The sequence below is a fragment of the Gigantopelta aegis genome, chromosome 11 (genome assembly GCF_016097555.1).
Source record: "Gigantopelta aegis isolate Gae_Host chromosome 11, Gae_host_genome, whole genome shotgun sequence".
Classification (NCBI taxonomy): domain Eukaryota; kingdom Metazoa; phylum Mollusca; class Gastropoda; order Neomphalida; family Peltospiridae; genus Gigantopelta; species Gigantopelta aegis.
The window spans coordinates 21,627,703-21,640,030 of NC_054709.1; the positions used below are offsets into that span (position 1 = coordinate 21,627,703).

At 38.1% G+C, this 12,328-nt stretch overlaps 1 protein-coding gene across 1 annotated transcript in view; it reads left to right on the plus strand.

Annotated features, from left to right (window-relative positions):
- Positions 1–12,328, plus strand: part of LOC121385085 (collagen alpha-1(I) chain-like) — an 83,619-nt gene that overhangs the window by 46,118 nt on the left and 25,173 nt on the right. Inside the window, exons 27-33 of the mRNA XM_041515621.1 lie at positions 707–805; positions 2,482–2,535; positions 3,323–3,376; positions 5,279–5,494; positions 6,413–6,466; positions 6,783–6,836; positions 10,598–10,759. Coding sequence (XP_041371555.1) covers positions 707–805; positions 2,482–2,535; positions 3,323–3,376; positions 5,279–5,494; positions 6,413–6,466; positions 6,783–6,836; positions 10,598–10,759 — 693 coding nt within the window. The remainder of the gene's footprint in view (positions 1–706; positions 806–2,481; positions 2,536–3,322; positions 3,377–5,278; positions 5,495–6,412; positions 6,467–6,782; positions 6,837–10,597; positions 10,760–12,328) is intronic.

A 12,328-nucleotide genomic window follows, 5' to 3' on the forward strand; every position in this document is an offset into this window, starting at 1 on the left:
TATCTGATTTCTACATTTTCTATGTATTGTATACATGTAGCTCTATGTAATAGACACTGCTACATGAAAACATTTTATTCATAAATTTTCTTATGTTGATTTGTATAAAGTTGTACTGGTATATAATAGAGACTCCTACATTAAACTATCAGGGGCCAGTTGGTCAGTTTAAAAAAAAGAGAAGTTTATTGACCCAGACACAAGTATGGTAGTGTCAGGGTTAGTGTTGGTCAAATATTAGTTAGATTAACCAATGGGTAACAGAAATTTTCAAAACCAAGGACTGAATAAATACAAATAATAATTGAAAACAAAATGTTGAAACTTGGTTTACAACAATGAAAAACCCTGGTGTAGGAAGTTTGGGGGGGGGGGGGGGGGGGGGGGCGCGGCAAAGGGGGAATATGTTCCACCACTTTGTATCAGTAGCAATGGGTTTTTCCCACATATTTATACATTTATTTATATATGTGTGTACCCGCCCCCCCACCCCCATTTTGGCTCCTTCCTACGCCCGTGAAAGGTATTCATATATAATCAAATCTAAACTTTATTTTGCAATAATAATTAAAAGTAAAATATTAGACTAACCCAGGGTTAATTTAACTAAACTTTGAACTTCTGAGCCCTGATTTCTCTATTTTTTCGTAGTTGATTTGTTTAAAGCTGTATGTAACAGACAGGCTGTTGTTGTTATTGTTTGTAGGGAGAGCGTGGTCATTCTGGAGAGACCGGTCAACCAGGACCGAGAGGAGCGGCCGGAGAGCGTGGTCAGCGAGGTCCATCAGGAGAGATGGGGATGTCCGTACGTAGACAGTTTTAAACATCTTAGATATACAATGGTACCATGTTACAAGTTGTATACTGTTTGCCAATTTGGAAACCATTGTCTAGATTTTACAGGCATTAAAAAAAAACATTTAACTGCCATCACTTTGTTACACCATAGTCCATTCAGGTGCATGTGCAGGAAGTATTTTATGAAAGGGGGATCCAGACATTGGTGAGTGAAGTTTATGGGAGGGGGGGAGGGGGGAGCGAGTTGTGCTCTCCAGGAATATATATTTAAAAAATGAAAATTTACTTGAGTGGGTGGTGAGTTCAATCCCCATAAACCCTCCCCCTGAACACGCACATGTCATTATTGTTAAGATTTATGTTCTGTTTATGTTTATTACAACATTGCTATCTTTTCATTCACTTTTTTTCATTCATAAGTTATTAACGTGCATATATACCACGAAGGTTTCATGCACGCCTGTCCTGGGCTTAATCTCTGGCCTTTGCCAGTGACTGAGTCTAGGACAGGGGGGGGGGGGGGAGATGAGTTTGAAGTGGGCAGAATTTTGAATAAGTATTTAGTTGCGTCCAGCGACTGCGCGGACCGACTAGTAGACACCGAAAATGGGCCGTGTTCTGACTGGCTGAATTTCGATTCCTTCGGGTCTAACTAGAAAAACCTACGTCTACGGAGAATAACTGCACCTATCATCATGTCCAGACTAAGAATTTAAACCCAAAAATAAGTTTGACTGCTCGGCCGAAAAGGTTTTAAGGTGATTTGAGCAATTGAATGGGTGCCAAAGTAAAATGCGTTGGACTATTTATAAAAAAATAAACATAAGAATTTGGAAGCTCGATCGAAAAATGTTTAGAGTCCAACTAAGCCCAAAAAGGAGGTTACCTGTCCTAGTTAGGGTTGGCGTCTACGGGGACGAGATGATGTAGCTGTCGTTGAAATGGGGCACCAACTTCCTGAAGTCATGCACCCATAGGCATTGGGCCAGTGGGAGGTACTGGGCGCCAGCGATGATCTTGATGATCCTGTGGACGGTGTGATTGTCCATCTCTTTGTAGAGGATCCCTTGTCTGTACAATCCCTCCCGGTGCAAGGTGATGACCAGTACCTGCCCGATTCCCCGTAGATCCCCAGGATGGATGGCGATCTCGTTGCCATCCGGGAAGGTCTTAAATTCTTCCTCTTGGATCCCGCCTGGCAGTTTGTAGGGATCCGAGACGTCACCGATCACGTACTTGGCGTACTGACTCTTGATCTTCGCCTTAGAGAGCTGCCACTGGTCCCTGGCGGAAGCAGAAGGCCGCGTCTTGGCTGGTTGGTCCCCCGGGGGGGGGTTACGGCCTTCCGCTTGGCAACTCCAACATCCAATGTCGCCCTCACGGAGTCCCCCGTGGATGGGGGTCTCGACACTGATGAGCGACGGGCGAAAACAGGTGATGCGGGCCGTGGTGCACTGGGATGCTCCTCTTTCCGTTTTCATTCACTAGTATTACACTTATTTTTGTGCTTATATCTAATTACGGTTCAAGCACACTCTCCTGGGCACACACCCCAGCTGTCTGTGTTTTAACACCCTGAATGGCTGGATCTAGTGCTGTATGAATGGATGACTTGTGTTTGATATATATAATTATCATCACATTGTGGCTTTATTTATTAATGTTTATATCTTTTGTGCGTAGGGTCCACCAGGTCCCTCGGGAGAGAGAGGCAATCCGGGCACACAGGGACTTCCGGTAAGTGAACGAAGAACAGTTTACAGATGCCAGTATTTAAACCACAACAAAATTGTATGTGTTAATTAAGAAAATAGCAGGTTTCAACAATCCACTGGCATTTGGTTCCAGCTAGTGAATATTTGGTCTGGTTTGGTGAAAATTATTAAATGTATTACTGTAATATACATGTACAGGGCACTATAGCCAATGTTTTCTGTGAAGTCTTGTAACTTTCTCAAAAATTAGTTTGACACTAAAATAGTTCTCATGTCATTTACATGCACACACAAATATAATGATTTGTCCTTAAAGGCATTCTGTCACAGACTTAAGGACCTTGTTTCTCTAAAAATGAATAATAAATGTAAATTACATTAATGTTTAGAAACCAAATCTTATTATCGCATCACTGAACCATGATGGAGTGAAATCCATGTCAACCATATTGGCAATATTAATTTTTGAATTATGGACCATTGCCATAATTCAATTACTTTTTCAAAATGTTCTTAATAAGTGGAGTAGGGTGGCTAAGAAGATAGTTGAAGTATGTTTAGGGACAAATCAAATATATGTTTTTCAGGCAATACTTTGTTAGGCCATTTAATCGGTCAGTGGTCTGTGACAATATGCCTTTAAATTATTCTTTAAACTATGTGATAAAACATAAAATGAATTGTCCTCTATTAGTAGCTAATGCAGTATACCTTCAGCCAGTGTGACATTTTTAATTATTAAAAATATTGATACCGAAAAACGCTCTGGTAATAACCTCTACATAATTTATTTGTTATTGCACTTTCAGGGTATTCAAGGAGAAAGAGGAATGATTGGTCGTACAGGACAGAGAGGAGCAAGGGTAAGATTTGAATAATAGAATCCATAGCAAGGGTAAGATTTGAATAATAGAATCCATAGCAAGGGTAAGATTTGAATAATAGAATCCATAGCAAGGGTAAGATTTGAATAATAGAATCCATAGCCAGGGTAAGATTTGAATAATAGAATCCATAGCAAGGGTAACATTTGAATAATAGAATCCATAGCAAGGGTAACATTTGAATAATAGAATCCATAGCAAGGGTAACATTTGAATAATAGAATCCATCACCGTTGTGAGACAATTCCAACCCGAGGGACAAAATGTTTTTGTGAGGGCAGAGGTTTACCAAGACCCTTACAGAAACATTCTGTCCAGAGGGTTCCAATTGCCTTATTCACACCCTACAATTGTAATTGATTCTTTTTCTTGCCCATTTAATTATTGTAACAAAACATTAATTTTGTAAGCTATGGTTTGTTTATTGTAGAACAATTCATAAACATTTCACCTGCAAAGTCATTTAACCATATACACATAAAAATATAATCCACATTTTGCAATGACATAAAGATTTAACAACTTAACAATAAATATAAAGTAGAAAACATTTATTTGTTTAAGTTTAAATATTTTTAAAACAATGATACAACATGAAATGGCAACTTTAAGAATACCTAATTCAACAGAATTCTGAAAACCATGAGTTATGATGTCAGCCATTGTAAAACATGAGTTCATGATGTCAGTCATTGTAAAACATGAGTTCATGATGTCAGTCATTGTAAAACATGAGTTCATGATGTCAGCCATTGTAAAACATGAGTTATGACGTCAGTCATTGTAAAACATGAGTTCATGATGTCAGTCATTGTAAAACATGAGTTATGATGTCAGCCATTGTAAAACATGAGTTATGATGTCAGTCATGAGTTCATGATGTCAGTCATTGTAAAACATGAGTTATGATGTCAGCCATTGTAAAACATGAGTTATGATGTCAGTCATGAGTTCATGATGTCAGCCATTGTAAAACATGAGTTATGACGTCAGTCATTGTAAAACATGAGTTCATGATGTCAGTCATTGTAAAACATGAGTTATGATGTCAGCCATTGTAAAACATGAGTTATGACGTCAGGCGTATGTAGAAATCATCTAGCCCTGGGATGCTAGACAGGATTATGCAGCGTTTGCACTGTGCTAGAAAAATCTGTCTGACCCTAGGGCTAGATAAATCTGTCTGACCCGAGGGCTAGACGATTTCTACATTCACGTGACTTTATGACTCATGGTTTTCAGAATTCTGTTTGCCATTTCACGTTGTAAAATGTGTTTAAAAATTATTTAAACAAATTAATATTTTCAATTTTATATTTATTGGTGAGTTGTTACATTTTTGTGTTGTTGTATGAGATGGACTATATTTTCCCCCATATTGTAACCCATATTAATAAATACCTCACAACGGTGATAGATTCTATTAATCTAGCACCGTGCAAAAACTGGCTAATTCAGTCTAGCGTATAAGAAAGAAATAATATAGTTTTCTAAATCTTATAATGATCTGGATTGTTTTGATGATTGGTCACAGACTTGTAACCCATATTAATGTTTTATTGTTAAAAAATAAAATGATTTAAATGTAGAAATAAATATACTTTACATACATGAGGTTAATGAATTGAAAAACAAATGGAATAACCAAAATATTGGGTTTTCTTCTGCCTTGCATCCCTCCCTCCCAGCCTCCCTCCACCTCTCTCTCTCTCTCTCTCTCTCTCTCTCTCTCTCTCTCTCTCTCTCTCTCTCTCTCTCTCTCTCTCTCTCTCTCTCTCTCTCTCTCTTTCACCCCTCAAGCACCTAACTTCTTCTACTTAATAATGCCAGAAATGACAAAGAGTTAAATACTAATGTCAGTAATGCTGTGTGCCTCTTCAGGGCCCTGCAGGTGAGCGTGGTAACGATGGTGAACCAGGAGCCCCAGGAGAACCAGGTACACCTGGTGTGGTTGGAGCCCCGGGTCCGTCTGGTCTGGTGGCAGCCAAGGGTGAGCGCGGTGAGTCTGGGCCATCTGGTGAGCCAGGTCCTCCAGGATCTTCAGGACAACGAGGACCAGCTGGTCCTCAGGGACAACAAGGACCTCCAGGATTGTCTGTAAGGATCATACTCTACACATAAACTAGCTTATTCTCTTCATGTGTCTTATAAGGATACTCTACACATAAAGGAGCTTATTCTCTTCACATGTCTTATAAGGATACTAGACATGTCATAAACTGGCTTATTCTGTTCACGTGTCTTATAAGGATACTCTACATGTCATAAACAGCTTATTTTCTTCACGTGTCTTATAAGGATATTCAGTAGCTGTTTTATAAAGATATAAAATAGATGATTAATTTTATAAGGATATTTTATATATGTTTTTTTCTATTACAAGGGTGAGATGTTTTGTTATAAAACTACTTTTTCTTTTTAGGATCAATATAAGATATTCAGTAGATCTTGACATGAATATTCAACAGATGTTTAAAAAAAATATTCAATGAATGTTTTACAAAGATATTCAATGGATGTTTTACAAGGATATCCAATAGATGTGTTACAAAAATATTCAATATCAGTTCTTATAAGGGTATTCAATAGATATTTTATAAGGATATTCAGTATATTTCTTATAAGGATATTCAATAGATGCTTTATAAGGATATTCAATAGATGTTCTTATAAGGGTATTTAATAGATGTTTTATAAGGATATCAAATAGATGTTTTTATTATAATATCCTATAGAAGTTTTAATAAGGATATTCAGTATATATTTTTATAAGGATAATCAGTAGATATTTCATAAGGATATTCAATAGATGTTTTTATAATGATATCCAATAGATGTTTTTATAATGATATCCTATAGATGTTTTTATAAGGATATTCTGTATATCTTGTTATAAGGATATTCAATAGATGTTTTGGTATAACAATTATTTGGATGTTTTGTCATAAGAATATGTTAAATTTTTATGTTTTGTCTTAGAGATATTTTAATGAAATATTCTGTTGCTATGTTTAGGGGCCACCAGGAGAGACTGGACAATTGGGATCTGATGGTGCTCCTGGTGAAAAGGTAAGAAAATAAAAACAAAGAAGATCTTTGTCACATATGACACTTTTCACTTAATGCAAAGTATATGTTGGATATATCTATCTTTTATTTTAGCAGGGGGTAGGAGGGAATCTATGATAAGAATTAACAAATAGAAAAAAAAAGGAAAAAAAGTCTTTGCATACTGTTTAAATATGTTTGAATTTGGTACTATACCCATAATTCTGAAATAAAATTTTAAAAACCAACAAGAGTCGAAGTTTGTAATTTTTTTTACATATGATGGCATTAGTTGTGTTTTAATTAATTCTTTTCTCTTCCTCCATTTGTATTTTAGGGAGAAACTGGTACACGTGGATACCCAGGTGAACAGGGACAGATTGGTGCACCAGTAAGTTGAACAGTTTATTCACAATGCATGATGCTTACTCTATACATACCGTAGGTTCCATGACACTATATCAGTTTCTCCTTGTGACAAACAGTTTATTCACAATGCATGATGCTTACTCTATACATACCGTAGGTTCCATGACACCATATCAGTTTCGACTTGTGACAAACAATTTATTCACAATGCATGATGCTTACTCTATACATACCGTAGGTTCCATGACACTATATCAGTTTCTCCTTGTGACAAACAGTTTATTCACAATGCATGATGCTTACTCTATACATACCGTAGGTTCCATGACACCATATCAGTTTCGACTTGTGACAAACAATTTATTCACAATGCATGATGCTTACTCTATACATACCGTAGGTTCCATGACACTATATCAGTTTCTCCTTGTGACAAACAGTTTATTCACAATGCATGATGCTTACTCTATACATACCGTAGGTTCCATGACACCATATCAGTTTCGACTTGTGACAAACAATTTATTCACAATGCACGATGCTTACTCTATACATTCCGTAGGTTCCATATGACACCATATCAGTTTCTCCTTGTGACAAACAGTTTATTCACAATGCATGATGCTTACTCTATACATACCGTAGGTTCCATGACACCATATCAGTTTCTCCTTGTGACAAACAATTTACATGTTCTAAACTGATATAAACTGTAGCATTTCCCATTCATGCAGAAATACATATTTAAAATATGGCTCTTTAGTTATACTTTTTTCCACATGGCATTTAAATAATAATGGGTGTTTTTTCCTGCAGCTCTCATCTTTACAAAGCAGCTGTACTCTAAATAAAAGTATAATGCAATACAATGGCATGATTTGGCATCCATGTTCAGCGCTGGAATTAAGATACATAATGCTATTTTACTTTATTCCTTAGTCTCATTATCATCTAGTGTAAATGTCGGGTACTCGGGTCTGGGTCAGGTTTGACCCTCGAGTCCAAGTGCCCGAAACCATAGAGGTATATGGGCACGTTAAAAACGTATCTAAGTCTAAGTCAAGTCCAATATTTTGCACTGGTGGAGGACTAATTAGCAGATAATGTAAGAACAAAGAAAGATGAAGACTCTCAAATTATTATTGGTTTGCTGGCTCATCAGAAGTTTCTTTTTGTAAATGCTGATAATTGAATTATATGTACCATTACATTAGAAAGGTAAAGAAATAAAATGGGGTCAGATTTTGAAGATAATTATAATTTATAGTTTGAGTTTAATGTTTGAGAATTAAATCGTGAAATCTGAAATGCATCATCACCTAAAGCTGAACAAAATGTTTCCTAAGAATGTATGTTTGATGTGTGTGACAAGACACAGATGTAGTAACCTGTGTGTGGTTTCCAGGGTAAAGATGGTAGAGAGGTGTATGTTTGATGTGTGTGACAAGACACAGATGTAGTAACCTGTGTGTGGTCCAGGGTAAAGATGGTAGAGAGGTGTGTATGTTTGATGTGTGTGACAAGACACAGATGTAGTAACCTGTGTGTGGTTTCCAGGGTAAAGATGGTAGAGAGGTGTATGTTTGATGTGTGTGACAAGACACAGATGTAGTAACCTGTGTGTGGTTTCCAGGGTAAAGATGGTAGAGAGGTGTATGTTTGATGTGTGTGACAAGACACAGATGTAGTAACCTGTGTGTGGTTTCCAGGGTAAAGATGGTAGAGAGGTGTATGTTTGATGTGTGTGACAAGACACAGATGTAGTAACCTGTGTGTGGTTTCCAGGGTAAAGATGGTAGAGAGGTGTATGTTTGATGTGTGTGACAAGACACAGATGTAGTAACCTGTGTGTGGTTTCCAGGGTAAAGATGGTAGAGAGGTGTATGTTTGATGTGTGTGACAAGACACAGATGTAGTAACCTGTGTGTGGTTTCCAGGGTAAAGATGGTAGAGAGGTGTATGTTTGATGTGTGTGACAAGACACAGATGTAGTAACCTGTGTGTGGTTTCCAGGGTAAAGATGGTAGAGAGGTGTATGTTTGATGTGTGTGACAAGACACAGATGTAGTAACCTGTGTGTGGTTTCCAGGGTAAAGATGGTAGAGAGGTGTATGTTTGATGTGTGTGACAAGACACAGATGTAGTAACCTGTGTGTGGTTTCCAGGGTAAAGATGGTAGAGAGGTGTATGTTTGATGTGTGTGACAAGACACAGATGTAGTAACCTGTGTGTGGTTTCCAGGGTAAAGATGGTAGAGAGGTGTATGTTTGATGTGTGTGACAAGACACTGATGTAGTAACCTGTGTGTGGTTTCCAGGGTAAAGATGGTAGAGAGGTGTATGTTTGATGTGTGTGACAAGACACTGATGTAGTAACCTGTGTGTGGTTTCCAGGGTAAAGATGGTAGAGAGGTGTATGTTTGATGTGTGTGACAAGACACTGATGTAGTAACCTGTGTGTGGTTTCCAGGTAACCTGTGTGTGGTTTCCAGGGTAAAGATGGTAGAGAGGTGTATGTTTGATGTGTGTGACAAGACACTGATGTAGTAACCTGTGTGTGGTTTCCAGGGTAAAGATGGTAGAGAGGTGTATGTTTGATGTGTGTGACAAGACACAGATGTAGTAACCTGTGTGTGGTTTCCAGGGTAAAGATGGTAGAGAGGTGTATGTTTGATGTGTGTGACAAGACACAGATGTAGTAACCTGTGTGTGGTTTCCAGGGAAAAGATGGTAGAGAGGTGTATGTTTGATGTGTGTGACAAGACACAGATGTAGTAACCTGTGTGTGGTTTCCAGGGTAAAGATGGTAGAGAGGTGTATGTTTGATGTGTGTGACAAGACACAGATGTAGTAACCTGTGTGTGGTTTCCAGGGTAAAGATGGTAGAGAGGTGTATGTTTGATGTGTGTGACAAGACACAGATGTAGTAACCTGTGTGTGGTTTCCAGGGAAAAGATGGTAGAGAGGTGTATGTTTGATGTGTGTGACAAGACACAGATGTAGTAACCTGTGTGTGGTTTCCAGGGTAAAGATGGTAGAGAGGTGTATGTTTGATGTGTGTGACAAGACACAGATGTAGTAACCTGTGTGTGGTTTCCAGGGTAAAGATGGTAGAGAGGTGTATGTTTGATGTGTGTGACAAGACACAGATGTAGTAACCTGTGTGTGGTTTCCAGGGTAAAGATGGTAGAGAGGTGTATGTTTGATGTGTGTGACAAGACACAGATGTAGTAACCTGTGTGTGGTTTCCAGGGTAAAGATGGTAGAGAGGTGTATGTTTGATGTGTGTGACAAGACACAGATGTAGTAACCTGTGTGTGGTTTCCAGGGTAAAGATGGTAGAGAGGTGTATGTTTGATGTGTGTGACAAGACACAGATGTAGTAACCTGTGTGTGGTTTCCAGGGTAAAGATGGTAGAGAGGTGTATGTTTGATGTGTGTGACAAGACACAGATGTAGTAACCTGTGTGTGGTTTCCAGGGTAAAGATGGTAGAGAGGCGTATGTTTGATGTGTGTGACAAGACACAGATGTAGTAACCTGTGTGTGGTTTCCATGGTAAAGATGGTAGAGAGGCGTATGTTTGATGTGTGTGACAAGACACTGATGTAGTAACCTGTGTGTGGTTTCCATGGTAAAGATGGTAGAGAGGCGTATGTTTGATGTGTGTGACAAGACACAGATGTAGTAACCTGTGTGTGGTTTCCATGGTAAAGATGGTAGAGAGGCGTATGTTTGATGTGTGTGACAAGACACAGATGTAGTAACCTGTGTGTGGTTTCCAGGGAAAAGATGGCAGAGAAGGCAGGAAGGGATCCCGAGGAACATCAGGTTCTGCAGGAAGTGCTGGAACCCCCGGAGACCCAGGCCGACCGGGACCTCCAGGCTCCCCTGGAGCCCAGGGACCACCAGGAATATCAGGAGCTGCTGGCAAAGCCGGAGACAGGGTGAGTATAAAATATAATCTTATCCTACCCTAACTCGTGTGTTAATCTGAACAACACACCACTGACATTGGGCTTGAAACGGGCTGACATACTTGCAGGACCATAGCTAGCATGGGGGCAAGGGGGGCAGTTGCCCCCCCAGAAAAAATTTGGAAAGCATTATAGAAAGTTCAAGAAAAGGAGTTTTAGACTATTAACTACTCAGATGTGCTGGTTGTCATACATAACTGTGGCTATACAAGTTAACTGAATTTACAGTTTAAATTATAGAATTAAATCTGATGTAAATAGAGCTTAAATTAAATAATTAATCTTATTTAAATAGCTTAAATTAAATAATTAATCTGATGTAAATAGAGTTTAAATTAAATATTTAAATTTGATGTAAATAGAGTTTAAATTAAATAATTAAATTTGATGCAAATAGTTTAAATTAAATAATTTAATTTGACGTACATGTAAATAGACTTTAAATTATAGAATTAAATCTGATGCTAATAGAGTTTAAATTAAATAATTAAATTTGATGTAAATAGAGTTTAAATTAAAGAATTAAATATGATGTAAATAGAGTTTAAATTAAAGAATTAAATCTGATGTAAATAGAGTTTAAATTATAGAATTAAATCTGATGTAAATGGAGTTTAAATTATAGAATTAAATCTGATGTAAATGGAGTTTAAATTATAGAATTAAATCTGATGTAAATGGAGTTTAAATTATAGAATTAAATATATATATTGGTTTCGTCTCTGCTCCTCTGTCTGTCTGTTTGTCCCACATATAGTTTTCCAGATTTTTTCACAATGACTAGAGGTATTAAGCTAAAATTTTGTATATAGCTTTACTATGTATTTTTACAGATCAAGTTTCACTTTCATGGCGATTTATTTATTTTTTACATGATAGGCTTAGACAGTGATAGCCCTTGAATTTAGGAGATAAAACCCCCAATAATTTCCGCAATGTGTCTCAAGATACTGAGCTGAAATTTTGTGTATTATTTTATCATGTACTATAGTCTGTCCCATCGTTCTATAAAAATTAGTCAAATGTATTGCTTTATCAGCAGACTCTGAGACTGTTTGTTTGCCTGGTGACTGACCGTGACTGTGTGTTGGTCCCAGTAGCCGGGGACATGTATTGCTTTATCAGCAGACTCTGAGACTGTTTGTTTGCCTGGTGACTGACCGTGACTGTGTGTTGGTCCCAGTAGCCGGGGACATGTATTGCTTTATCAGCAGACTCTGAGACTGTTTGTTTGCCTGGTGACTGACCGTGACTGTGTGTTGGTCCCAGTAGCCGGACATGACATGTATTGCTTTATCAGCAGACTCTGAGACTGTCTTGTTTGCCTGGTGACTGACCGTGACTGTGTGTTGGTCCCAGTAGCCGGGGACATGTATTGCTTTATCAGCAGACTCTGAGACTGTTTGTTTGCCTGGTGACTGACCGTGACTGTGTGTTGGTCCCAGTAGCCGGGGACATGTATTGCTTTATCAGCAGACTCTGAGACTGTTTGTTTGCCTGGTGACTGACCGTGACTGTGTGTTGGTCCCAGTAGCCGGG